The sequence below is a fragment of the Solanum stenotomum genome, chromosome 8 (genome assembly GCF_019186545.1).
Source record: "Solanum stenotomum isolate F172 chromosome 8, ASM1918654v1, whole genome shotgun sequence".
NCBI classification, from domain to species: domain Eukaryota; kingdom Viridiplantae; phylum Streptophyta; class Magnoliopsida; order Solanales; family Solanaceae; genus Solanum; species Solanum stenotomum.
Genome location: NC_064289.1, coordinates 39,299,500 through 39,326,495, shown reverse-complemented (window position 1 = coordinate 39,326,495; position 26,996 = coordinate 39,299,500). Strand labels below are relative to the sequence as shown.

The 26,996-nt window shown below is 38.1% G+C and overlaps 2 protein-coding genes and 2 pseudogenes across 2 annotated transcripts; 1 reads left to right on the top strand and 3 right to left on the bottom strand.

The window, feature by feature from the left end:
• Positions 1 to 3,476: 3,476 nt before the first annotated feature.
• Positions 3,477 to 9,259, bottom strand: LOC125873779 (phytoene synthase 2, chloroplastic-like; annotated as a pseudogene).
• Positions 9,260 to 12,239: 2,980 nt separating this feature from the next.
• On the bottom strand, positions 12,240 to 14,352 carry LOC125873778 (uncharacterized). The gene is made up of 2 exons (XM_049554638.1): positions 14,207 to 14,352; positions 12,240 to 12,759 (listed from the first exon to the last, which is right to left on the bottom strand). Exons 1-2 carry the CDS (start codon positions 14,350 to 14,352, stop codon positions 12,240 to 12,242), a joined length of 666 nt encoding a protein of 221 aa, XP_049410595.1.
• Positions 14,353 to 23,671: 9,319 nt separating this feature from the next.
• Positions 23,672 to 25,738, bottom strand: LOC125873777 (fatty acid amide hydrolase-like). Its single transcript, XM_049554636.1, has 6 exons — positions 25,721 to 25,738; positions 25,462 to 25,542; positions 24,540 to 24,643; positions 24,322 to 24,414; positions 23,986 to 24,054; positions 23,672 to 23,789 (listed from the first exon to the last, which is right to left on the bottom strand). The coding sequence occupies exons 1-6, from the start codon at positions 25,736 to 25,738 to the stop codon at positions 23,672 to 23,674; spliced, it is 483 nt and encodes a 160-aa protein (XP_049410593.1).
• A 389-nt stretch (positions 25,739 to 26,127) lies between these two features.
• Positions 26,128 to 26,701, top strand: LOC125874576 (uncharacterized; annotated as a pseudogene).
• The last annotated feature ends 295 nt before the right edge of the window (positions 26,702 to 26,996 follow it).

Genomic DNA, 26,996 nt, shown 5'->3' with positions numbered 1-26,996 from the left:
TTCAGGTGTAGTACTATGTTAAACGGTTTGGTAGAGTTGCATGCTTATGTGCTAAATGCTATTGTATGCTTGTATGCTATGTGTTGTATGTTCTTTTCATCCTTAACCATAAGCGTGATGTCCTTAATCTAGGTTAGACTAGCATTTCCTTAAACTTATGACCCGTATGGGCTGGATAGCCTTGACTTTCTGCCAACGTCGTTCGGATGACTTAGCTCCTTGTAGATTCGAGTAGCAGACTTGAGTCTGATAGTTTTAAGCATTAGATTAGGCGTTATCGCTGTTTGCTGCACTTATGTATTTTCTCCCTCTAATTATAGGGTTTCGACGCATCCTTGAAGGTTCGGTGCATCACTAGAGGTCTGGGATTAAGATAGTATAGGCTTGGAGCCTTTTGTCTGATTTCTAAGATAGGACGGCGTTCCACAATGGCTGTTGTTGGATTGGATCCTATTGGAGGTACCATCATCCTCGGGGTTGTTCTTTCTAGCTGAGCTAGGAGCATATCGCTGGCTGGGTAGATTCGGTGATTTCGACGATCGCCCCTGGGCTTCTCTTTCTAGCTGGGTTGGGAGTATGGTGTTGGCTGGGTGTCCCCGGGTCGCTCTTTCTAGATGGGCTGGGAGCTTACTGCATGGTAGGATGACTCATGATATCTACCGCACCCCCGGGTCCCTCTTTCTAGCTTTGCTGGGAGTGGACTGTATGGTTGGGTGCCCCCAGGGGTCACTCTTTCTACCTGGGGTGGGAGTTTACTGTTGGCTGGGTGGAGTCTGATGGATTATCTTGGTTACATTGGGCTAGGAGCTCGGTTTTCTTCTTTCTCAATAGACTTAGCTATTCTACGTACCTGTCAGGCTTATGGTGGTTCGTTCAGGTTTTATTTAAACTTGAGCACTAGTGTACCTTCTGGGCTTATGGGGGTCCAGTTAGGTTTAGTTTAGTTGTACTTAGTTTATTTCTGTTATGGTCGTGTGCTTTCTTTTCATATCCACTTTGACCTCTCTATGTCTAGATTCTATCCTTTCTTATTGTTTTTACCATTTTTGCTCAGTCGGCCTTTGATGCCTACTGAGTACTTGCTGTTTTGGTACTAATGCTACACTCTGCATCTATGTTGTGATGCAAGTCCCAGTACCAGTTACCAACGGTGATTAGTTCCAGCCTTTTTTTGCAGCTGTGACTCGGAGACGAGGGTGAGCACTTGGCATTTTGGGTTTGTTCTGTCTCCTTCTTTTATCGTAGATAGTCTTGTTGCTTTTGAGACACGCTTTGTTGTGGTCCACTTTTGGGACTTGGTACTCTTTATTAGAAGCTCTGTACTAGTGACTTCCAAGTTCTGGGAGGAATTTCTGTATATATTTATTTTGGTTTGTTTTTGTCTTGCTGTCCTTGTTTAGAATATTGTTTTCTCTAGTTCATGCCCTTACGTTCATTACTAGATGTTCTGGGTTACGGGTTTGCTTACCTACTGGTAAGGTATAGTGGGTACCATCATGACTCGAGAAATCAGGTCGTAACAAGTTGGTATCAGAGTCCGAGGTTCATCGGTCTCACATGTACAGAGCTAAAGTCTAGTAGAGTCCTGTGAATCGGTATAGAGACGTCCGTAACTTATCTTCGGGAGGCTACATGATGGCTTTAGAAATATTTCCTCTTTTGTTTCACTTTCGTGCAGCGTGTCTTATTGGTTCCTTGAAACCTCACTTATTTCACTCTTGCGCAGTATGGCTCGCTCGAGAGGTGGCGCGGCCGGGGGTGATGCACCCAAGCATGCAGACAGAGCCCCAACATGGGGTAGACACCGACCCCTAGGTCGAGGCAGGGCCATAGCACCAGCACGAGAGAGAGAGAGGAGGATCCAGAGCCAGTAGTGGACCCTACACCATTTTAGGCCTCGACCACCCCAGTAAAGTGTAGCCTAAACTAGCAAAAAGTGTGGCCTTTGATAAAAGGCTACACTTTTGGACTTTAAGCAACACTTTTCTAGGGGTGCCCGAAAGTAGTGTTACCTTAGAGTTTAGGAAACACTTAGCGTAGCCTAAAAGGCAAAATGGCAACTCTTTTATGTACCTCAAATAGAAACATTTCTATCTCATACAACTACACTTTTAAGCGTGGCCTTAGCTTCCTTATTGCCCACGATTTGTAAGTGTTGCCTTTTCTATCTAATGTATGACAACAATTTTAAAGGGTTGCCTTTTCTATCTAATGTATGACAACACTTTGAAGTGTAGTCCTTGCCCATGTGCATACCACAATTTACAGTCCTATGGCTACACTTTTAAGTGTGGCCATATCATTTTGGCTATAAAATATTTATATGCCACAATTTCTAATTAAAAAACAACAATATTATTTTGCAATAAATAATCTCAAGCATTAATCTAGCTAATAAGTAATTCAAATATATAGATTTGCAATAAACATCAAAAGATCGTATGTCTTGTGTACATACACATACTTATAAAGCATTATTATAAATATGTGTACACAATAGTTCAAAAAGTACTCTTACAATAGTTCAATAAATTCTAGCAATGAATATATTTCACAAAATCAAATATAATGTATTCAAACTTTTACAATAGTTCAAAAACTCTTCATCATCCACTTCAATGAGATCAAATTGACTTGTGGCGACCCTTCAAATTTGATCACCTCCATTTCTCTACACATTTAAAATGAAATTAAAAATCAAAACAAACCGTGTACAACAAATCAGATTGCAGCAGTTCCAGATTGCAGATTGCAGACCGCATATTTTTTTAGTTCAGGCAGCACAATGTAGTGTAGCAGATTGCAGATCCAGTATATGCTTGGAACACAAAAACATGAATATACCTAAGCATATAAATTGAGCTGATAAAGATAAACAAAATGAGAAGAGGTAAACTAAAACAGTTTGTGCCTGTTCAGATTGAAGATTCAGGTATTCTGGCAGATTTTTTGAGTTAAGATTTCTTTCTTTATAAGAATATAAAATGAGACTGTTTAGGACTAAAATAATCACTTTTCTACAATTCTATGACCATAAGTGAAGTTTAAGAAGGTAAGAGTATACACAAACCTACCATCTCATGAAAGTTACACCATATAAATATATGAAGGATTAATATAATCCAACTACCACACATTAAGGACCAATTTAATCATTTTGTCATTCTATAAAAATAATAAAGACCTTTTTAATAGAAACATTTAGTGGGCTTATACAGCTTAAACATAACAAGAGAGGTAAACTAAAACAGTTTGTGCTCTTAGACACAGAACATACCTTCAGTTTATGACGAACGTTGTTCAAGCTCTTTTTCCTCTCCTCTGTGATGAAGGAACATATGATTTAGAGGATTTAAGAACTAGAAATCGAAAACTATGATACCTTTCAATGTCTACTAGTATGACGATTAGTCCATATTAACTATAGCCAAATGAGAGGAAACTTTTTTTGAACTGAAGCCTATTCTGATTTGCACAACAATGTGATGGAATGTGTCACTATAAAAAACTTGAGTTCATATTGTTTTTTACCTCACTACCATAACAATTAACAATAAAAGAAAAAGTAGCAGATACATACGATCAACTATAACTTTATGACTACTTACCGGCCATCTACTGGCAGAGCTCAGTTCTTTGACACCTTTTTCTGCCTCATAAAAGAATTTCCTTGCCCTCTGAATGCTTCTTCATAAAGATCCTCCACTCATCAGTCACTCTTCCAGCAAAAATGTCTTCATCGGATAGCCCTGCCTGTGCTAATTCATCTTGTGGTACTAGATGATTCATTGCCCGTGCTGCGCACGGGCCCAACAATTTAGCTTTATAAGTTTCATAAGAGCAAGCTATTGCACTGAACCTAGATGAGTGTAGGACAACTGAAATTCATATACACGAATAAGTAGCAAAAAGTAGCCGTTACTTCAATGACACCAAAGAGACCATCTTTTGTCTCTATGCATTTTACACGCACTGAATTTTTAGGCCTTCAAATGACATCAGCAAAAAAAAATTAGGAAAAGCAAAACTACATGTACATACATCCTAGATTACTTTCAGCAGATGCAATTTTTAACATTTGTGATCTTCTCCCGTTTGTTTCTCTGGCCACAAGTATTGTTTCTTAGTGTTATATTCTTTCCTCTGAAGCATATGTATTCACATAGTAGTCTCATATAAATTCATTACTTGTTATGTTTTGGCAAAAAATACTTACTGAAGATTGTGTAGCATCTAAAAATAGTTGGTAGCTATTTTAGAGGCTTTCCTGAAAAGAGCAAACGAATTTCTTAGAAGGTGTTGCATCATAAGCAAATAATAACATGAGTGTTAATTATACTTGTGCTTATTTCTCACTCATAGTTCGGAAAGCAGGAAATCTTATATAATTGAGAGTACCTGCATTTGTCATTTACATGCCAATTAACAGAACTATTGCTTCACATATTAGTTTTATGTTCCAGAAAAGGATGATATGTATAAATTTCTCTCTATAAATGCGTAATGTATCATTGACATTGCCCTGCCAAGTAAAACCACTTGCAGGTACATAAACAAATGTCCAAAAGATGCTACATCTAAATATGGCATATTTCAACAATACAATATATTCAGAGATTATATGAATGACCCAGAAATTTGTGGAAGACGTTATTAAAACTACTACCTACTTCAGATTTAGTGAATCGATTATTTAGAACCTTGAAGGTAGAATTAGTGAAAGCTTCAGTATCCATCATGCCATGGAAGGAACTATAATTTATTTATTGTGATGAAGCATGTGTGGACAAGTTTAAGCCTAGAACAAACTAATTAAAAGGTTAAAAATATTATCCTAAATTTACTCTCTAAGTTTGGACAGGTTGCCATCACTGGACATGCCGGTTAATTCTTTCTTTTAAGTTCGAAGAGCCGACTAATTTCATCTAAAGTTTCTAGGAAAATAGAATAAGAGTTCACCAACTAATGGTAAGCTAAGTTACACATGAATTTAAGATATACAAAGACCCAATTCAATAACAATTTGAGGAAGAAATTAGGCCTTCGCAAGTTACGGAAAGTTGAAAAAGAGCAACAACCAAGCAGGCATAGGAAAGCATTTATATATATCATATAGAAGTTCTATTGCACAAAGATTTACCTCATCATTAGTTCGTCCAAGTGCTATAAGTGGTGCCACACCTCCACCTCATTTGATGGTGATACTATTGCAGGATTCAATAATCATGAATTGGATTAATCACAAAACATTCTGATGGAATTGATCGTCATTCATCTTTCTTACAAAGTAATCGATGTATGTGCAAGGTGTATAAGCTAGCATTCTCCACTTCAATGTGGTTAGTACCAAAAGTTCCATTCTTTGTATAGTTTTGCCTTCAAACACAAAATTTGGATTCCCAACCTGTTTCATAAACTCGAGATTTTACTATACAATCTAGTTCCGAAAATATATAAATTGTTAACATTACAAACAATTAAAGAACTTTATCTTGCTCGGACTCTCTAAAAATGTTGTCGCACCTGTGTTGGATCCTCAAAAAATATACTACATTTGGAGGATCCAACACACACCTGACGACATTTTTGAAGGGTCCAAGCAGCATAGGTAAGGAATGAACGAAACTATTCATCACCTACAAATCAAAAATCAAAGGAACATGAATCTTTCCATTTTGGCTACAACTAACAATTGAACTTCTCATGTTTTACCTCTATATATTGCCTTAAAATTGCAGCAATACTTGAAGTAAGTGAAGATGTAAAGCTTGAGGAGATGAAACATTGAGGAAATTTGTCTTTTGTGTTGATGTGAAATGATATGAAGATGAAACGTGAAAGTGATGAAGATCGGTGGAAGCCTGCCACACACAATCACTAGACAACCACGTGGAGTAATATGAAGGTAGAGCAACAACTTACAATTACTATATCTGAAACAAAAAGAATGACAAAGTCGCCTGCGACTTTTTCGAAACAAAATGGAGCAATAGGCATTACACTGTACTTATATATGAGAAATAGACTACGCTTTTGATATATTTTTGCATGTTAATAGAGAAATGATCAATATGAATTAAATATAGCTTCATACTTACTCTTTTCCTACATCTCTGAGTATATTGGTTAGTTGAGTTGCGATCCCTAAAGCCAAAGCTGCATTATATATACTCTCTGTCGTTGCCTTTGATTCAGGTGCAATGCCCATATTTGGAACACTCATCAATCCTACTGTACTAGCGACATAGTAACAATAGAGATATAGCTCATCGAAGTTGTTGTATAAGAATTTCTACAAGTCCATACGCATTCCTTCAACCATATCTCTGAATGGCTGCACCAGTTAGATCAATTATCAGACACTTCACATGGTTGCAACTAAGAGATCAAGGTTATTAAACAAAAAATACATGTCAGCCACCAGTGATAGCAAATGAAAACCAGTTGCCTAATTTGCTAATCAAATAAAAATATAAGTAGATAATGATATTAGAAAGAGATATAAATACAAAGAAGAGAAGTATATGGAAGAGAAGTATCGAATTCCACAAGTACTTGCATCGGAAAAGCACTCAGCAAAAAAGAATAGAATCTGAATCTGGAGAAGATAATGGTGATAGAATTAGAAAGACTAACCTGAATATCAACATGAAATCTAGAAACATTATCGAATAAGGCTGCATCAAGCAAATCAAATAGCCGCCCATTAAAAATATCTTCCAGACTTGCCTCACATCTAAAGCTTCTGGAGTTATGTGTGGCGCATTAGGGCCATCAACAAGCTCATCAATTCTCCTGCACCACACTATTTAAAAGAACACAACTTTTCAAACAACAAGGTCATTTAAAAATACTCTAAGACAAAAATCGTTGTCAATTTCCCCAAGAATCTTAACTTGCTTGAACTACAAATTAATTTAACGAGCAAACCAGAAACACCACATGTTTTTTCAATCTTAAGTGGAAATTTCTCATTGGCAAGATGTCGTCCTTGGAAACGTGAATACATGAAAGCACCAAAGTACCAGATATACCATAATTGAATATGCACAAACCTAGACCACACTTTTAAGACTGCCAAACAAAATGGTAAAGAGTATCAGATCACCAGTTTTACACCTAGAGACCAGAATGTTGTAAGTGGGAAGTGCCCATAATGTTAAATTATCTGAATGCAACTTTCATTAACCTTTTGGACTGTTAACAGCATAATGTTTTGGTACATAAAGAGCATAACTACCAGCCAGCGAAAAGTTGAAATTATGTCAAAGATTCCCAAGAAAGCTGATAAAACAAATAGTTAGCATGTTACACTTCTGTGGAATTTAGCACTTCTTCCACTAATTCAAACTTTTATGAGGTGTCTGTCTGTAGAAAAGTGTCAGCGTGCTGCTGCAGACACTTTAGCAGACATTTTTCCTAGAAACTAAATTGTTATGTTTTCATTGCTAGTAACTACCAACCAATTTTTGTGCACAACCCAAAATCAAAACAATTGCCAACTAATAGCAAATAGTATTGTGTATATAGGTCAAAAATAACTTTTTAGATATATATCCTGAAGTTTTGAACACCCTTAAGCAAAATTCTTAGCTTCGACATTGTATCCAACAGTTGCAAGCACATATTACATTAAAAAGGAAGTCAATTGAGTCTAAAACTACAATCAGAAAGTAAAATATGGAAGATCTAACATATCAAGAAACCAAATACCCATCAGATCTACTACAAACTACATCAGAAATTCCCAAAGTAATCCAGCAAAACACCACACAGAGATACTCACATTGTACAAACCAATCATTCAGATCAGGGCTTTGCAATTCTAGAAACATAAAACACGTTTTATTCCCAAATCTCAATACATATACTCACTATAAAATTTCCAAAAAAATACACTAGATCAGAGAAGAATGACTCACCAAAACAATACAAATCTTCTCAAACATAAACAAAGTATGTTCAAACTTAGCTTGGAGAGAAAATCGTGTGCTTCAAATTGACAGAATATTTTTCTAAATTACCTGATGGAAATCTTCAGCGACAACTAGAGACCATCAACGAGAACTAGAACTCTTCAGCGTGTTCTTCAGCTCCAGCGTGTTCTGCAACTCTTCACTTTGATAGACTTTTTTCTGATTTGGAGGAAAGGAAAATTTTAATGTTTTATGAATATTTTTTTTGCCCAATTAAAATGGGAGGGAGAGTTAAAAATGTTGGAGGGAATATAATATTTTAGTGAAAATTTTAAAGCTACATTTGTAATTTGTTATTTTTACAATTATAAAAATAGGACACTTTAAAAGTGTGGCAATATATGTAAATAGTTGTTGCCAATTATACCATACTGTAACAACGCTTATAAAGTGTAGCTTATACCATTAAACAGTACACTTTACAAGTGTTGCCAATAATATCGAAGCTAAAAGTTAAAAACTTGGGCTACGCTTTAAAAGCGTCCCCAAAAGTAGTTTAGGCAACACTTTAAAAATGTTGTCGAGAATTAGTGTGGCCGTAGGCCTAAAATGTTGTAGTGGGTCATATACCAGCTCTGTCGGTGGGGCCAGGCCCAGCTCAATCGCCAGCCAAACCAATTCTGACTCCAGATCTCCAAGCCGCAATTGCATAGCTCTTGGGTGTGCTTGGGGTATGCAGCAGCCACCCTCCCAGCTTCACCAGCACCAGTACCACATGATCAGCCTACAATGAGGGCACCTCAGGTCCAGGTACCACCTGTGGGAGTACATCCCTTGGCAGCGGACAGACTTATGTTGCTCGAGGATTAGAAGATGCTTGGTATGTTTCTCAGGTTGACATTACCGAGGTTTTCTGGGGCAGTGGATGAGGATGCCCACGTGTTTCTTACTACTTGTCGTGAGAGACTTCACACTTTGGGTCTAGTGGAGTCTAGAGAGGCCGACTTCATCGCTTACCAGCTACATGGGCCCGCCAAGCAGTGGTGGTGCACGTTCACGTAGACCAGGGTAGTTGGATCTCCACCGCTGTCATGGGATGAGTTTTCTGAGTCCTTCTTGGCCAAGTTTATCCCTCGTAGCATTAGAGACCGCCTCAGGATCTGTTCTGCAGGTTGGAACAGGGCTCCATGTCAGTGGCAGAGTATGAGACTAGGTTCCACTGTTGTCCCGTCATACAGAGATGATATTGCCAATAGAAGAGGAGAGGGTTAGGTGCTTTATCTGTGGGTTGAGATTACAGCTTCGGGTTGAGACCTAGTCCTTGGTTTCTGCGGTTCAATCATTTTTAAACATGGTTGACCATGCCAGTACTATGGAGCATCTTCGTCGTGAGGCCCAAGGGGGAATCGAGAAGAAGTCGAGGCATAATGGCATCTACAGTGACTCCCACCCCAGGTCTAGCGATTATCATGACAGGACCAGACGACGGTTTTGACAAGGTAAGTCTAGCCGGCCTACCCAAGCCTCTATTCAGGCATCAGATGGTGGTCGTAGCGAGGCCAATTTGAGTTAGGGCTGAGAGGTATTTCAGTCAGGTTCTTCAGGCCATGATGGTTGTTCTATTGGGAGTCGCCCTTGGCAAGGTATCTATGAGTGTGGTGAGATGGGTCATTAGGCCAACGACTCCCCTTAACATAGTGGGATTGCTCCCGTTCCTCAGGCAGCTCCCCCAGCTTTACTAGCACCTCCAGCTAGAAGTCGTGGTCGGTGTCAGGACCGTACAGGTGGTCATCAGTGTATATGGGGTGGTCCCCAGGGAGGCAGGTCAGGTGGTAGGTTTGATGGTCGGGGCAAAGGCGGACATAGCTATTTCTATGCAGCTCCAGCGAGAGCGGAGGCTGAGGCATCTGATGATGTTATCACAGGTATGATTCTTTTATGCCAACAGCCCGCCTTGGATTTATTTGATTCGGGCTCTACTTTTTTCGTATGTCTCTATTTACTTTGCCTCTAGCTTGAGTATGATTTCTGAGCCTCTGGTAGCGCTATTGCGTGTGTCGACCCCCGTGGGTGAGTCTTTAGTTGTAAATCAGGTATTTTGATCTTACTTAGTTACTATCCATGGTCATGACACCTGGGCTGACCTTATATTGCTTGACATGGTTGATTCGACATGATTCTGGGCATAGACTGGTTATCCCCTTGTCGCGCTATTTTAGATTGCTTCTCTAAGACTGTTACCTTAGCCATTCCTGGTATTCCTCCGGTGGTATGGCAGGGATCTCGTAGTAGCACACCAGTTGCGGTCATCTCTTTTATTCGGGCTAGGAGGCTAGTGGCTAGCGGATGCTTATCTTATTTGGCCTATGTGCTGATGTGAGTAGGGAGGTCCTTTCGTTTGAGTCAGTTCCTGTTCTTCGTGACTTCTTAGATGTGTTTCCTACCGACAGACCTGGTCTACCCCCAGAGCGTGATATTGATGTTCCGAATAAGCTTGAGCCGGGTACTCCGCCTATTTCTATGCCGCCATATCGGATGGCTTCTGTAGAACTCAAGGAGCTCAGTGTTCAACTTCATGATCTCTTGGGTAAGGGATTTATCATACCTAGTGTATCACCTTGGGGCGCTCCTATTTTTTTTGTAAAGAAAAAGGACGGTACGATGCGCATGCGGATTGACTATAGGCAGTTGAATAAGGTGACGGTGAAGAATTGATATTCTCTGCCTAGGATTAAAGACTTGTGGTCGCTACAGGAATGCTCTAAACGACACAAAGAAGGCAAAACACAAAAATGACCATGAGGGTCATTACAATTGATACCAATTTGTCACTACCTGATTTCTCAAAATATGATGGCACCTACCACCAGTAGGTAAGCCAATCTGTAACCTAGAACATCAAGTAATGAGCATAAGGGCAGATACTAGCGAAAACAATAATCTAAACAAGCACAATGAGACGAAAACAAACCAAAATCAATATATACAGAAATTCCTCCCAGAACCTGAAAGTCACTGGTACAGAGTTGTCTAATAAAGAGTACTAGTCCCAAAAGTGGACCACAACATAGCATGTCTCAAAAGCAACAAGACTAGCTAAAACAAATTAAAGAAATAGAAATAACAAACCCAAAACCTCAAGTGCTCACCCTCGTCTCTGAGTCACAGCTACAAAAGAAGGCTGAAACTAATCACCGCTGGTAGCTAGTACTAGACCTGCATCATGAAATAGATGTAGAGTGTAGCATGAGTACCAAAACAATAGGTACTCAGTAGGCATTAAAGTCCAACTGAGTAAAAGAGGTAATAATAATAAGAAAGGATAGAATCTTGACATAGAGAGGTCAAAGAAGATATGAAAAGAAAGCACACGAGCATACCTGAAATAAATTAAGTACAACTAAACTAAACCTAACTAGACCCTATAAGCCCAGAAGGTACACTCGTGCGCAAGTTTAAATAAAACCTGAACGAATCTCCATAAGCACGAGAGGTACATAGAAGAGCTAAGTCTATTGAGAAAGAAGAAATTGGGCTCTCAACCCAAAGTAACCAAGATAATCCATCAGACTCCACCCAGCCAACAGTGCACTCCCAGCCTAGATAGAAAGAGTGACCCCAGGGGGCACCCAATCAAATAGTCCACTCCCAGCCTAGCTAGAAAGAAGGACCGTGGGTGAGGTAGATGTCGTGAATCGTCCTACCATGCATTCAGCTCCCAGCCCAGCTAGAAAAAGTAACTCAAGGACACCCAGCCAATAGCACACTCCCAACCCAGCTAGAAAAATCTCGAGCCCAATTCTATCGATAGCTGGGAGTAACTAAAGCACGAGTTTCTCAATCGTATGTATAGCACAAGGCGTACAATGAGCTTTCTAGAACTCACAAATACTCGCTAAAGAGAGGATGAAATTGTTATACATTTTTATAAATTGATTGAGAAATACGAGACTAAATTGCAAAGATAGGCTATGTGAAGCTTCTACAATAGAAATGTGTATCCAATGAATGCACCTAGAAGATTCTTTACATCTTTCAAGGAATAAAACCAAAATACTTCGAAGATCTAGATACTCGTGCTCATGATATGGAGTTGACCATCTCCTGGAAAGATATGACGTTTTTCAATGATCCTCACAAAGGAAGAGAAAAGAAAGAACCCAAGAGATTGATAATTTTTTTTTGGTAAATATAAATTTTATTACCATATTAGTCAATTTGTACAGATTAGCACTCTGGATATGGACATGTTCCACTCTCAGAGTCCTACTACAACTCAATCAACCTTTTTTGTAAACTAGTCTAGGGATAAAAATTAAGATTCTACATATATCCTATTAGTCTAGGTATCATGCTAGCTCTATGATGAATATCTTGTGTAATTAATCTACTGATCATGCATGTCGCCCTCTCCTTGTGTTGAAAAATTCTGAGATGCCTCTCCTGCCATATATGGTATATTGTTGCTGCCAGTGTCATCTTGTAAACATCTGTCATAATAGATTTCCTTGTAGCATGCCTTGTGGCCCATTCTGGTTCTTCATTCCAGCCTTCACAACCCCTTGTAATGAGTAGCCAATTGAGCATCTTTTTCCATATTTGTTTTGAGAAGCTACATGTGAAAAACAAGTGCTGATATGTTTCAACTTCTGTCTTGCATAACGAACAAACATCATCTTCAATTATTCCCCAGTTACTCAGTATGTCCTTGGTGTAAAGTCCTTTATGAATAGCCACATATAATGCAAATACCCATTTAGGACTACCAAGATTGTTGCAAGTCAATCTTCTCCAGGATACCTTATTGTACTCCACCTTTAGTTTTTGATACATTTTCTTAATGCTGAATTTTGTTTCCTCCATGATCAGTTACTTTCAAATCCTTCACTTCTATCCATTGGCATTCTTTCAGAATTCTCTTTACAATCTATGATGCTTGCTTGATTTCCACTGCCCATGGTTTCCTACCCTTTAGATAAAAGGTATGAACCCATACAATCCATAGTTTATCTTTCTTCTTGTAGAGGTTCCACAAATATTTTAAAATAGTTGTTTTGTTCCATAGATACATGTATCTGATATTAAGCCTTCTAGCAGTCTTTTACCAACAAAGCGTCTCCCAGTCTATGAGTACTTTCCCTTTAGTTTGATTTTCACCATTCTATAGAAACCTTTTGCACATGGATTCTACTTTTTTTTTAACTTTCTTAGGCATTAAGAATATCTGTGACCAAAATCCTTGCATGGCTGAGAAAACACTATTCACCAATCGGAGCCTTCCCATATAGGATAGTAATTTAACTGTCTATGTAGTGATTTTTCCCATCATTCTGTCTATGAGTGGTTGGCACTGGCTTATTGATAATTTCTTGGAACTTAGAGGCACCCCAAGGTATCTGAATGGAAGATCTCCTTTACTAAAACTAATATATTGCAGTATCTTTTGTTGTATTTCCTCTTAAACTCGACTAAAATACACACAACTATTAGCGTGATTAGCTATCAGTCCAGACACCTTTGAAAATTGTTGGAAACATTCATACAATAAGATAGTGGAAGCAACATATCCTCTGCTAAACAACAAGAGGTCATCAACAAAGCTTAACTATATAATGTGTTGTTTGTGGCATCTAAGACGGTATTTGAATGTTTGTTTGGATTTTAGAGTCTTCAGCAGCCAGGTGAGATAATCCATAGCAAGAACAAAAAGATAGGGTGATAGTGGATCACCTTGTCTAACCCCTCTTTTTACTTGGAATGTTGGACTAACACAACCATTTATGATGATTGAATATGATACTGTCCCTACACAACTCATTACCCAAACTACAAACTTTTGTGGAACCTGCATTCCTACTAATAACCTCCTTCAGGAAGTGCCATTCCAAGGAATCATATGCCTTGTGCATGTCAATTTCAAACATGCACCTTGGAGAAATTCCTTTTCTTCCATACCATTTGACCAATTCATGACTCATTAACACATTATCATGCACATAGCATTCTACCAACTACAAAAGCAGCCTGACTTGGATCCACTAGATATTCCATTACAGTGTGAAGTCTTTGTGTGAGCATTTTTTAAATGATTTTATATATGATAGTGTAACAAGATATAGGCCTATATTCCTTAACTGAGGTAGGGTGCTGTCTTTTAGGATTCAGAGTGACAGTAGTCTTGTTCACAGGACCATACAATTCATTTGTTTGGAAAAATTTTAGGATAGCTGCAGTTACCTCATCCCCTATGACTGGCCAAGCTTTTTTTAAAAAAGAAGTAAATTTTAAACCCATCCTCTCCTGGGACCTTAGAGTCCCCAATACTCTCCAATGCTGCCTTTACATCAGCTTCAGTGAATCGTTGAATAAGCTTGAGTTGCTGCATCTTGTTAGGTCTAGGTCCAACTTTGAATACCTCTAGTTGTGCAGCTGACATGTGTCTGGTGTTCTTCCCTAGTAGCTTTTGGTAGAATCCCACAACTTCCTATTTTATTTTATTCATTCCTCTGATGATTATGTCATCCTCTTTTGTTAGCATGGTGATTTGATTTTGTGCCTTCCTGTTTGTCATACTAGCAAAAAAATAAGTAGTGTTAGCATCCCCTAACTTGAGACATTGCACTCTAGACTTCTGCTTGTATATGCTCTCCTCTATCTGATTCCATTTTATCAGTTTTGTTCTTAGTAGCTTCTCCTCTTCTGTCATTTTTTATGCACTGTAACTACCCTCGTGTTATTCTGCATGATCATATAATCCCTACTAATTCTTTGCACTTTATTAGCAATACCCATAAACTCATTTGTATTCAGTTTCTGCATTTCTCTCCTTAACAATTTCAGGTTCTTCCAAATTCCTTTCATACCACCTCCTTTTGTCTGCCAGCCTACCTAAACCCCATCCTTGAATTTTTGATGTTTTCCTAATCAGTTGTAAAATCTGAATGGCCTCTTTTGTGTGTCCCTTTGCTCCCCTAGTATCAACCCCAATGGTGAATGATTTGAAAATAGTGGTTCCATGGCCATGTCTTGTGTTTGTATCTTACCCATCTATGCATCATTGCCTATTGCTTTGTTTATCCTACTATACACATGTCCATTTGTCCAGGTGTATTCCCTTCCTCCTATATGCAATTCTACCAGATTACAATCCACTAGGCACTCTGTAAAATCTCTTGTCTCTAAATCTTTGTAACACTCAGGAAATAAGTAGGCAAAAACTAGAGCTAAACGTTAAGGTTAGAGTCGAGGAAGGAGGGCAAGGACCAAGGAAAAAGGCAAAGGGCCAAGAATGCCCAAGCCTTTCTAAGGCACTACCCCAAGACGATAAGGGCCTTCACTACCAGTAGTGGTCACCACGAGTCGGGGTGCCACTCGTGAAAGTGGAGGCAGTAGCCTCCTTAAGGCAGTCTCAGATAGGTTCATCCACACGATCTACTTCACGACTTGTGAAGCCTTAGGAAGCTCGTGGGAGTGACCTTGAACATGCCTTAGTGGTTGAGGGGTGATGGAGGATGGATAAGACACTGCCTCAAGGCCCATAAGAGAGACCACAACTCGTGGACAAGACCACGATTCGTGGACCCCCTCGTGGAGTTGCCTTAGGTGTGTGAGCTAAAGGTACAACCTGCCTAGCTACTACCTCAAGGCCACGAGAGGGACCACAACTCGTGGTCAAGACCACGGTTCATGTAGCCCTTTGTGGAGTTTCCTTGGGTGTGTGAGCTAAAGGTACAACATGCCTAGTTACTGCTCAAGACCACGGATGGGACCACGGCACGTGGAGCCCCACGTGGTCCCTCACAACTAACTTTAAGTCAGGACTATTTTGGGAATTTGATGTTTAAGTCCAATTGAAATGGAGTCGTTTTGGGTAAGTTTGGCGTCACTATATAACTCATTTTAAGTCAAAATACACCCATTCAACCCATTATTTCCTAAACCCCCAAATTAAATCCCAAAAGTTCATTTTCTCTCAAAATTTCTCTCTCTAGAACTCAAGAAAGAAGAAGAGGAAAATTGAAGCTAGGGCTTAAAGAAACAATATTTGTTCACTCAAAATATTTGGAGAATCATAACTGAGGTATGGTAGCTCTTCATCCATGGGTCCCCTTGAAAACCCCTAATTTCAAAGCTAGAAATCCCAAAAGTTAGGGTTTGACTTCAATCTCATGGATTCCTTTCAAATTCATTTTTAATGATTGATTTATGTTTTATTAGGATATGTTGATGATTTTATATAATCTTATGTTGAATTCCCAAAGAACCCATGAATTACCCTATTTTCCCCAATTTGGATCTCAAAGTGTGGGTAATGATTGATGCTAGTAGAATATGATAGAATTATGCATGTAGTAATAGAACTACTTGAATTATGTTATCATCCATGTCTAATGTAGTAATTATAGATGTGTTGATTGAATGTGATCCTTGATCCTTGAAGGGTAATCTATGATGATATTGTTGTGTTGATTGAAAGGCTATTCTCATGAACACATAATGAACATAATGTGGAAGGTTTTCTCACATGATAGTGACTCTAATGTTGAAGGGCTATTCTCACCTATTGAATCTATGAGCTATCTTATGAATTATGTTGAATTGAGTGTCAAGGCACTCTTCAATGAATATGAACTTGGGTCAAGACTTAATATGTACTCCATAGGAATTATGCTTAGCACCGAGTGGATATTTACTATGAGATGGTAACCTTTCCGTGAGAAAGGTCAGGTTTTTAGAAGCAATATCTTTAGATAGGAACCTTTTCGTGAGAAAGGACGGGTTTCTACCCATAAACTATGTGGCCCCATAGTTCTTTAGCTAATGGATCCACCTAAAAGCTATTATGATGATGGTCTTACCTTAGGAAGGTAGGACAACCTTTTTCAGTGTGGGTAACACCGGATTCCATGTTAAGCTCACATAGTCTATGTCGATTAAGGCTTATTCCCACTATGAACAAGAAGATAAATTATGAAGTATGGTTACTCAAGAAGCTTTACTTAGCATGGGTAGGATTATGAGATCTTATTCATGCTTTGCACAAGTAGACTTTGAGGGTACTTATGGTATGTTTCTCATATGGTATAAAGATCAATGGAATGAACATGATTATGACATGCATTTCATTTTTCCTTCAAGATGATGCTTTAACTTAATAAATTGTATGCATTCAACTAAAATGTCCCTTTTTGCATGTTTTCAAGGTTTTTATGCATGGTTATCACACTTAGTGCATTTTTGTACTAATCCATATTTTCCTACATTTTTCCCAAGTGTAGGGTCCGGTTCTTTAGTCGGTCATCATTCTGTTCGAGCTAGGATTTGACTATTCTCCTTGCTTGTGGTGAATCCTTAGGATTCAAGGATGGGAGATTCACTTTGAGTTTCATTTTTAGTATTTCATTTCCAAACTATGTTGTATGGTCTATGTCCCTTTTCATTTGGACTATTGTAATCGAGGCTAATTGAGACAAGTCTAGACTTCTGCTTTGCTTTTATGAAATCTTCTTAAGACTTGAAATGCGTTTTTACTCTATTTGTTCTAATGCTTTATGTTAAGATATGCTAAGAGGCTTACATAGTGCCTTTAAGGGTATTATGTTCCTTGTTACATTTAGGGGTAAGTTTGTCATGACCCAAGGGTACCCCCTAGACGTAATAAGTCACATAATACCCCTAAAGGCACCATGTAAGGCACTTAGCATATCATATCATAAAGCATTAGAAAAAATAGAGTAAAAATGCATTTCATGTCTTAAGAAGATTTCATAAAAGCAAAGCGGAAGTCTAGACTTCCGCTTTGCATTTATGAAATCTTCTTAAGACTTGAAATGCATTTTTACTCTATTTGTTCTAATGCTTTATGTTATGAGCTAAGTGGCTTACATGGTGCCTTTAGGGTATTATGTGCCTTGTTACGTCAAGGGGATACCCTTGGGTCGTGACAAACTTGGTAATCAGAGCACAAGGTTTAGAATGATTCTAGGATGATGTCTCATAAGCCACGTATAGTAGATTCTTGTTCATGAGTGTGAAGAGCGCCACATTTATGAATAAGAGGCTATAAGATGTTAGAAAATTTCACTTCTTTCATTACTTTTAAGTCTTGCCTTAGAGTTTAACTCTATAAAAGTCCCTCTCTTAATCCTTCTTTTGTGTCTTCATGATATGAATACATGAAGGGCTAACGCTAGAGGAATGGAGGGTGGAGATATGAATGAGGAAGTTCTTCAAGGTAATCAAGCTCCTCAAGTTGACCAAGCTCTGGTTGATCTCGTGGTTGAGAATGTGACCCCGACAGAGTTTAGATCTACTATCCAAATGTTGACCCATGCCATGATAGCTCATGCTCAAGCTGTGATAAATCAAGCCCAAGCCATGACAGCCCAAGCCAATAGAGATATTGGGCCTCATGTGAACCATAATGTGAATTCCGCAGCTTCTAGATTGAGGGATTTTGAAAGAATGAACCCTCTCTTATTTCTTGGTTCCAAAGTGGGAGAGGATCCTCAAGAATTTGTGGAAGAGGTTTATAAAATAATTGATGCCATGGGGGTGACTTGGATAGAGAAAGCGGAGTTAGACGCTTACCAATTGAAGAGTGTGGCTCAAGTATGGTATACTCAATGGAAGAACAATAGGCCAGTAGGAACGGGTCCAATATAGTGGAAAGTGTTCAATTCGGTGTTCCTTGATAGGTTCTTTCCCCGAGAGATAAGGGAAAGTAAGGTGGAAGAATTCATTAACCTTCGTCAAGGAGATATGAGTGTTCAAGAATATTCTCTAAAGTTTACTCAATTGTCCAACTATGCCCCGACTATGGTGGCGGATTCAAGGGATATGATGAGTAGGTATTTGATGGGTGTGTACAAATTGGTAAGAAAAGAATGTTGTACGGCAATGCTTCTTCATGATATGGATATCTCACGTCTTATGGTGTATGCACAAAAAATAGAGGATGAGAAACTCCAAGACAAGAATAGGGAGGTTAAAAGAGCTAGAACCGGTGATGGGAATTTCTCCAATGCTAAGTCCAATGGGCAAGGTCAACCAAGGTTCAAGCAAAGGTTCTCCAACCAAGGTTCCTCAAATTCTTATCCAAGGGTCAACAAGGATAGGGTGCCTAACCCTAAACCTCAAGGAGGTAATAGTGGTGGTTCTTATGTGAATAGGCCAAATTGTGCAAAATCTTGGAAGATTCATGATGGTATGTACTTACCCGGCACAGATGTATGATTTGGGTGTGGTAAGTGTTGTCATCATTTGAGAAATTTCCCTACACTTACGGCTAAAAAGTAAGGAAGGCAAGAAATCTCCTCCAAGCGGCTCAAAATCCAATGCTCAAAAGCAAAACCGCTTTTATGCTCTTTGATCCCGGGATGACCAAGAGAGCTCCCCAAATGTTTTGACCGATATGTTTAAATTATTTTCTATTGATGTATATGCCTTGCTAGATCCTGGTGCTACTTTGTCCTTTGTGACACCTTTAGTGGCCATGAATTTTGAAATACTCCCCGAAGTGTTATTAGAGCATTTTTCGATTTCTTTCCCGGTTGGTGATTCTGTGGTGGCTAGGAAAGTTTATAGAAGTTTTCCCATTTCCTTGTCTCATAGGGTTACTTTGGTGGATTTGGTGGAGTTATATATGTTGGATTTTGATGTGATTTTGGGTATATATTGGTTGCATGCATGTTATGCCTCTTTCGATTGTAGGACTCAGGTGGTTAAATTCCAATTTCCAAATGAACCTATTTTAGAGTGGAAAGAGGTGAATTCTATCCCTAGAGGTCAATTTGTTTATTGCCTTAATGCTAGGAAAATGATCTCCAAAGGGTGCATTTACCATCTTGTTAGGGTTAATGATGTGGAGTCTGAAACTCCTCCACTACAGTCGGTTCCGGTAGTGAATGAGTTCCCAGAAGTTTTCCCCGATGATTTGCCCGGTATTCCTCTCGAGAAGCAAATAGATTTTGGTGTTGCTATTTTACTAGACACACAACCTATCACCATTCCTCCCTATAGAATGGCTCCGACGAAGTTAAAATAGTTGAAAGAGAAACTAAGGGATTCATTTGATAAGTGCTTCATTCAACCGAGTATCTCTCCATGGGGTGCTCCGATGTTGTTTGTTAGAAAGAAGGAAGGGTCTCTTAGAATGTGCATCGATTATCGTCAATTGAATAAAATGACCATTAATAAATATCCCCTTCCGAGAATTGATGAATTATTTGATCAAATTCAAGGGGCTAGATATTTCTCCAAAATAGACCTTCGTTCGGGTTATCATCAATTAAGGGTGAGAGGGGTTTATATTCCCAAGATGGCCTTTAGGACCCGGTATGGTCACTATGAATTTGTGGTTATGTCATTTGGGTTTACAAATGCCCCAGCGGTATTTATGGATTTGATGAATAAGGTGTTTAAACAATACCTTGATATGTTTGTGATTATGTTTATCGATGTTATTTTGATCTATTTAAGGAGTGAAATGAACATATGGACCATTTGAGAATTGTGTTCCAAGTTCTTAAAGACCAACAACTTTTTGCAAAGTTTAGCAAGTGTGAATTTTAGTTAAGGCTCGTATCTTTCTTTGGTCATATTGAGTCAAACAAGGGTATTGAGGTAGATCCTAAGAAGACAGATGTGGTCAAGAGTTGGCTTATACCTCTAACTCCTTCCGATATTATAAGCTTTTTGAGTTTGGCTGGTTACTATAAGAGGTTTGTTGAGGGATTTTCCTCCTTTGCTTCTCCATTGACAGCTTTGACACAAAAGAAGCCTAAGTTTGAGTGGTCGGAGGCTTGTGAGAAAAACTTCCAAGAGTTGAAAGATAGACTTATTTCCACTCCAGTGTTGACCTTACCGAAGGGTACAGATGGTTTTGTTGTATATTGTGACGCCTCTAGAGTTGGGTTGGGAAGTGTGCTCATGCAAAACGGTAAGGTGATTGCCTATTATTCAAGGATACTCAAAGTACATGAGAAGAATTATCCGACCCATGATCTTGTAATAGCGGCGGTAGTATTTGCCTTGAAAATATAGAGACATTACTTGTATGGGGTCCATGTGGATGTTTTCATCAATCACAAGAGTCTTCAATATGTGTAGTCAAAAAGACTTGAATCTATGACAAAGAAGGTGGTTAGAACTTTTGAAGTATTATGACATGAGTGTCCTTTACCACCCCGACAAAGCTAATGTTGTAGCGGATGCACTTAGTAGATTGTCCATTTGTAGTGTGGCTCATGTAGAGGATGAAAATAAAGAATTGGTTTGTGAGGTGCATAGATTGACACGACTAGGTGTCCAACTAGTGGATTCCACCAAGTGTGGTGTCATGCTCATAATGGGTCCAAACCGTCTTTTGTGATGGATGTGAAGGCTAAGCAAAGCCCTGATCCTATAGTGGTTGAGTTGAAACAGTCGGTACTCAAGAAGCCCGTTGAGGCCTTCTCCACTACAACATTTTAGGGCTACGGCCACTCTAGTAAAGTGTAGTCTAAACTAGCAAAAAGTGTGGCCTTTGATAAAAGGCTAAACTTTTGGACTTTCAACAATGCTTTTTAGGTGGTGCCCTAAAGAAGCGTAACCTTTGACATTAGGCCATACTTTTGAAATGTAGCCATAGCAGCTACACTTAAAAAGCATGGCCAAAGAGGTATAAAGGGCACGCTTTGTAGTAATTCATTAGCAACACATTTGTTTGATTATACTACACTTAAAAGCGTGGCCTTTGTTTTGTTATTGGTCACACTTAAAAAGTGTTGCCTTTAATATCTCATCTAGAACAACACTTATAAAGTGTAACTTTTCTTATGTACAAGATAAAATTTGTAATCAGTAAGCCACACATTAGACGTCCCTATAGCATCACTTTTGAAGTGTGGCAATGTTGTGTAGAATTTTTGTAGCATCACTTTTATGTCTTTTGTTGTTGGCTATTCTGTCTAGTTCATTTTATTATAATATAAGCACAAATGAGATACATAAAATGCAAATCTGGACATTTCATCAATATTTTTTCATCTACTATCTAGCATACATTATCACCACGTTAATCCATATTAAAATTGGAAGGAGCGCATGGTTAACTTACATCCTTACGATCCACTATAGAAGAATGTGGCATCTAAAAAGATGAGCAAGAGATGACACGAATATACAATCAATATAGTTGCATAACATTATATAATAACATATAACATTAGGAATTGTCAATAGGTGATACTATGCTATCTAAATGTGGTAAGTGAACACTCACCTTGTTTGGTTGTGTATTACAAAATGTTGATCTGACATGCTGAAAATCAGTTTGTTTGGTCATATCAAATTTAACAGGTCATTCGCACAAGTCTCCAATTTAAAAGGATGATTTTAAAATCAGCCAGAGAAACACCAGCGCCATTGAATGTCTTATTTTATGGAGTAACACTTGCACTAGAGTTCCTGCAAAATCTAACTCTACTCTTTGTGCATAAGTTGTGCAGTAATAGACTCGACTTTTACTCGTAGGGCCCTAACATTCTTTAGAAAATCAATAAAATATATCAGATTAAAATGACCTGATACTAATTATAATTTGTTAATATAAGATATATTTGATCTCATCAATTCTGAACACTTCATCCACCTCTAAAGAGCTAACTCACTTCCCCTAGCTATTTTTTGCATGATCATCTTCTCCTTAGGCTGTCAAGTAGCAGTGGGGGATACATTTGATATTATTCCCTTTGTTTCGCGATGATCATTAGGTATAATCTCCTATAACTACACCACCAAGACCGGGTAACAAAACAACGGCCAGATCAGCAGATTTAGCCGCAGTTCTTCCTCAAAAATGGCAGGACTTAGAGGACATTTTTTGTTCTAGATAGACATAATTCCTACTTTTAACAAGCACAGACTACTCAAAAAAAACATGGCTCACTTACATGAGGATCATGATCATAGATAGTACACTTGATCAGTAACCTTTTGATGTAAACTTGATTATCAACTTTCCCAAACACATAGATATCTTGTTTTCTACATTAATTCAAATACCTGATTGTCTATCTTCAACTATTGTAACTGTTGCAGATAGTAAAGTGCATAGAAACAATCCAACAAGCATTTCTACATACTAGAATCAAAAATAAAGCGAAACAGTTTGATTTATTCTTGAAAGCGAAACAGTTTACATCTCTATTCTTTGTCAAGTCTCAGTGTACATGCACTTTGAAACATACTTGGCTTTGAATTATCAAGAAATTAAGGAATAAATAACTTTATCAGCGTTAGAAACACTTCCATGTATGAGTACAATACAATATTATATTAAATCTAATCGAAAACACCAATAAACAATAATTTGAAGGTAGAAGGTGATTGAATTAGGGAAAGACGATGACATTAAAAACTTACAGATAGAGAGCAAATTGGATATGGCAGTGAATTTGGCCTGTCTCAAAAAAGAAGGCAATCAGAACCAAAAAACCTCAGAAAATCACACAGCAACATGTAAACTAACATATGCAGATGATCACGACCAAAATGGAATACACATGGATGAGAAAACAAAAATTCAACAAAAAGGTCTCTATGAAACTAATCATGAGCACGTTGTGAAAAAAAGTAATGACTTAGTTATATAAGAACCAGTTGACAATCACAAAGCCAATACACAAGCAACATCTCTGCTATAAACTACAAAAGATCTCCTAAAATATAGAATACATGAATACAAATAGTAGAGAAACAACCTTTGTAAAGTTTCAACGAACTCCATAGTTAATGATATCTGGTAAGAGGTGACTAAGGGAAAAACTTGAAACTTGCAAATCAGTCTCCCCAACTTTAGTAGCACTTGGTGGAATTCTGGGTGGTGTCATGCTAATAAAGAAGGAAGTATAAGAAATGGTGATAGGAATATTCCTGCCTATGCACACAAGTTCAGGATGTCAAAAATCTAACTTTGACATGTATCAGCTAACTAATCTACCGTCTACACATTCTGGACTAGCCCTTTAATATGTTCAATAACTGGAATAGAGTAGCCTTGGTGAAGGTATGGAAGTCCTTGACATACCTAGTTGTATGTGTCACAATGATATCCACCTTCTCAAAAATCTCCATATGGAAATACATTAACCTCCTCCTGCAAGAACCCATAGAACATTGTTGATAGGTTCCAAAGTTATCAACTTAAAAGTTTTGACAACTAATTAAGAATAAAAGTAAACCTAAGGTAAGATACAACTATTTGATGTTTTCAGTCATTTCAGATGCCACCATATTTCTAAATCAATAAATCAGTTCTCAAATGACAACAATAACATCAGACCAGTTCTTAGATGGAGTCTAAAAGAAATTCATGACTAGGTTAGATTGCTTTAGTGTAGGTAGCTTCAGAAACATGTCTCACCTAAACCGCTGAGCAGAAACATAGTCTGCTGCAATAAATGAGTGAAAAAATGGCAAATTTGTACGAGTATCATATGTCAATATTGCTCCTTTCCTAGTGACAAGAAAAGAAGAAGAAAACAGATAACAAGGATGATTTGAAGTTGCTTCCAATAAGACGTTGAGATATAGTAAGAAGACATGTGATGTAACCAGAATATTCAAAGAGAAATTGTGTACCCGCCACCACAGTCTGGATTCAGTGTGCACAATGATTCAAACCCAATAGAAACAATATGCGCAATGCGCATCTCATGCAACTCTGGTATTACATTCTCTACAATCTTCAACCACGAGATGAAGAAAAATCTTGAACGTACTAACAATCTTGTAGAGTGATAGATACTCACAATATTGACGCTAATTATTCCAACAATTCTAAACCAAAGCTAGAAGATACACTAGCCAAAGTCCAAGATAAAGTAATGGAGAATGTAATAATAGAAATAGACATACTTTGCATCCATATTTTTCTCATAGTCGACTGAGAACATTCTCACACTTGTCAGATATATTAGTTGAGAAGACATCATTAAACCACTACAAGAGTAAATTGCTATGAGATTATCAAAGAAATAATGGTTATAACCAAACAAAAAATTCAATGCACAGCAGTGTAGTCACATCTTCATATTTTCCATGGCGCAGTGAATCCAGAGATCGCGAGCTCTCTTGTGAAGGGAAATTAGGTACACAAGGGAGGGAGTGAAAGAAATAGAGACAGATGATTAAATTACAGAAACAGAACTTTTGATCCACAATGATGTCCAAAATCGATAAGTGAAAGCTAGGACATGAAGTTCCTTAGGCAATTTATACACAAACAAAGAGAACCAAATGCAAACATTAAGATATGTAGTTCCTTAGGCAACTTATACATATGAAGTTACCAAGAAACATATTACTGAAAGCTACAATTCTACATCCAACATTTCAAGAACATAATGCAAAATGAAAACTTGTATCCAAAGTAGAAAACAATGTTTGCAGCCACCATTGTAAGGAAGAAGGAAAAGATGCACGATCTTTGCAAGGTGAGGCACGAGGTAGAAGGACTATAGTTTCCATAAGGAAAGCTCATTAAATCAGGGCATGTTTATACCTTCACGTCTCTATGTAGAACGTGGTTGGAGTGCAGATAATCTACCACCAGTAATAGCTGAGTCAGCCATTTGCAGAGTTTCTGCAGAGGAAAAAGTTGGTGAACACATAAACTTTAAGTAAACCACTCTAGTATGAGAACCCATTATGATGGAAGTTGTATCTAAACTACCACTTCTGGGAAGAGAGCTCCCCTAGACTTCCTTATGATTTTTTCCCTGATCACCCAAAAAAATAAAAAGTCATTATCTTCATATTACACCATAAAACATTCCCATTATCTTATTACTTTCAACCTCATAATTTAGGAAAAGGTGTCTAAAGATTCTTCATTTAAAAGAATCATAGGGTAGTTTAGTCTACAAATATATTTTGACCATATTTTGGGAGAAACGTAGAATTCATATGTCAATAAGTAAAAAATGCTAGCAAGGCTAGGATAACCACTCACATATGGACCTTCACAATAGTTGGTAACAATGCATATCCAATTCCCCTGAAAGAAAAACAAAGTCAATCCTATTTTGAGGCAACTCGATATAGAATTTTCTCAAGTCAAGGATAATCATTTCAGTTCCAACCGGACGCAGGCGCAAATTCCAGAAGGTGTAGCTATTGACGAATTCGTTTCATCTGGAACACTAGAGTATAAATGCCGAAAATAGTTATGAAGCTCCAATATACAATGGTGTGCTCGTCTAACCAGAATTGGAGCATGGAGTCACATTGTCTACTGAAAAGTGAGGGCTTTGATGTGGCCTCATATGGCACTGGGCAACATGTGAAGCTTCTTGTTCCTTCTATTAGGGAACCAAGTGTTCACGACTTCGGCACTCCTTATAAGCAGATGTTTGATAACCTCTGTCGCAAAGACGTTGTACAGACAAAATGGAATACTGCCTTTTGCTGAAAAGGAACTTGGGTGTAAAGCTTGCACCTCAACGTTGGTAGGATAATGCAGCTCATGGTCCCTTTGATGTTGTAATTACATTTGAAGAAAAAGTTTTTGAGTTGGTGCTTGAAGATCTTCATATCGAAACCGTGTTCTCTTGAAGCCGGTTCTTGTTAGCAATTTAGATGTAAAAGATAACCATGAGGAGGAAGCAATTGGATGTCGTCTTGCTTTGATTTTGTGTAAAGAACTTGAAGCGACTGAAAATTGGGAGGATACAATTGATGATATTATCAATAATTTTGATAAACAACACAGACGGAAGCTCCTGTACAATATCTCCTTCTAATAAAAGGATGGCAATCTTAAGAGTATTAATGGAACTATCAGTTTGTTCTGTGTCCAATTTGTCTGCTGGTATGCTGGAAACACATTGCCTTTTTATGTATAACTTTCCCAGTTAAGGCAAGTGACAAAAATATTGCTTCAAAAGCCTTTGTTGGCTCAGATTATTTTTGCAGTGCTCATGCTTCTCCGTTCTCATAAAAAATATCAGTTCCAAATCCTGTTCTAGAAGCTAAATAACATAATACCTTCTCGACCCAATCATCCTTGTACTCCACGATATATGGATGGCTTAACTT

Coding starts and splice junctions, on each gene's coding strand:
- LOC125873778 (XM_049554638.1), bottom strand. CDS start 14,352: ATGTCAGCTGCACAACTAGAGGTATTCAAAGTTGGACCTAGACCTAAC. Junction 12,760..14,206: donor AAGGTCCCAGGAGAGGATGG/GTTTAAAATTTA, acceptor AACAAAATTCAG/CATTAAGAAAATGTATCAAA.
- LOC125873777 (XM_049554636.1), bottom strand. Junction 24,644..25,461: donor TTCTACATAGAGACGTGAAG/GTATAAACATGC, acceptor TCGTGGTTGAAG/ATTGTAGAGAATGTAATACC. Junction 23,790..23,985: donor ATTGTGACACATACAACTAG/GTATGTCAAGGA, acceptor CTTCTTTATTAG/CATGACACCACCCAGAATTC.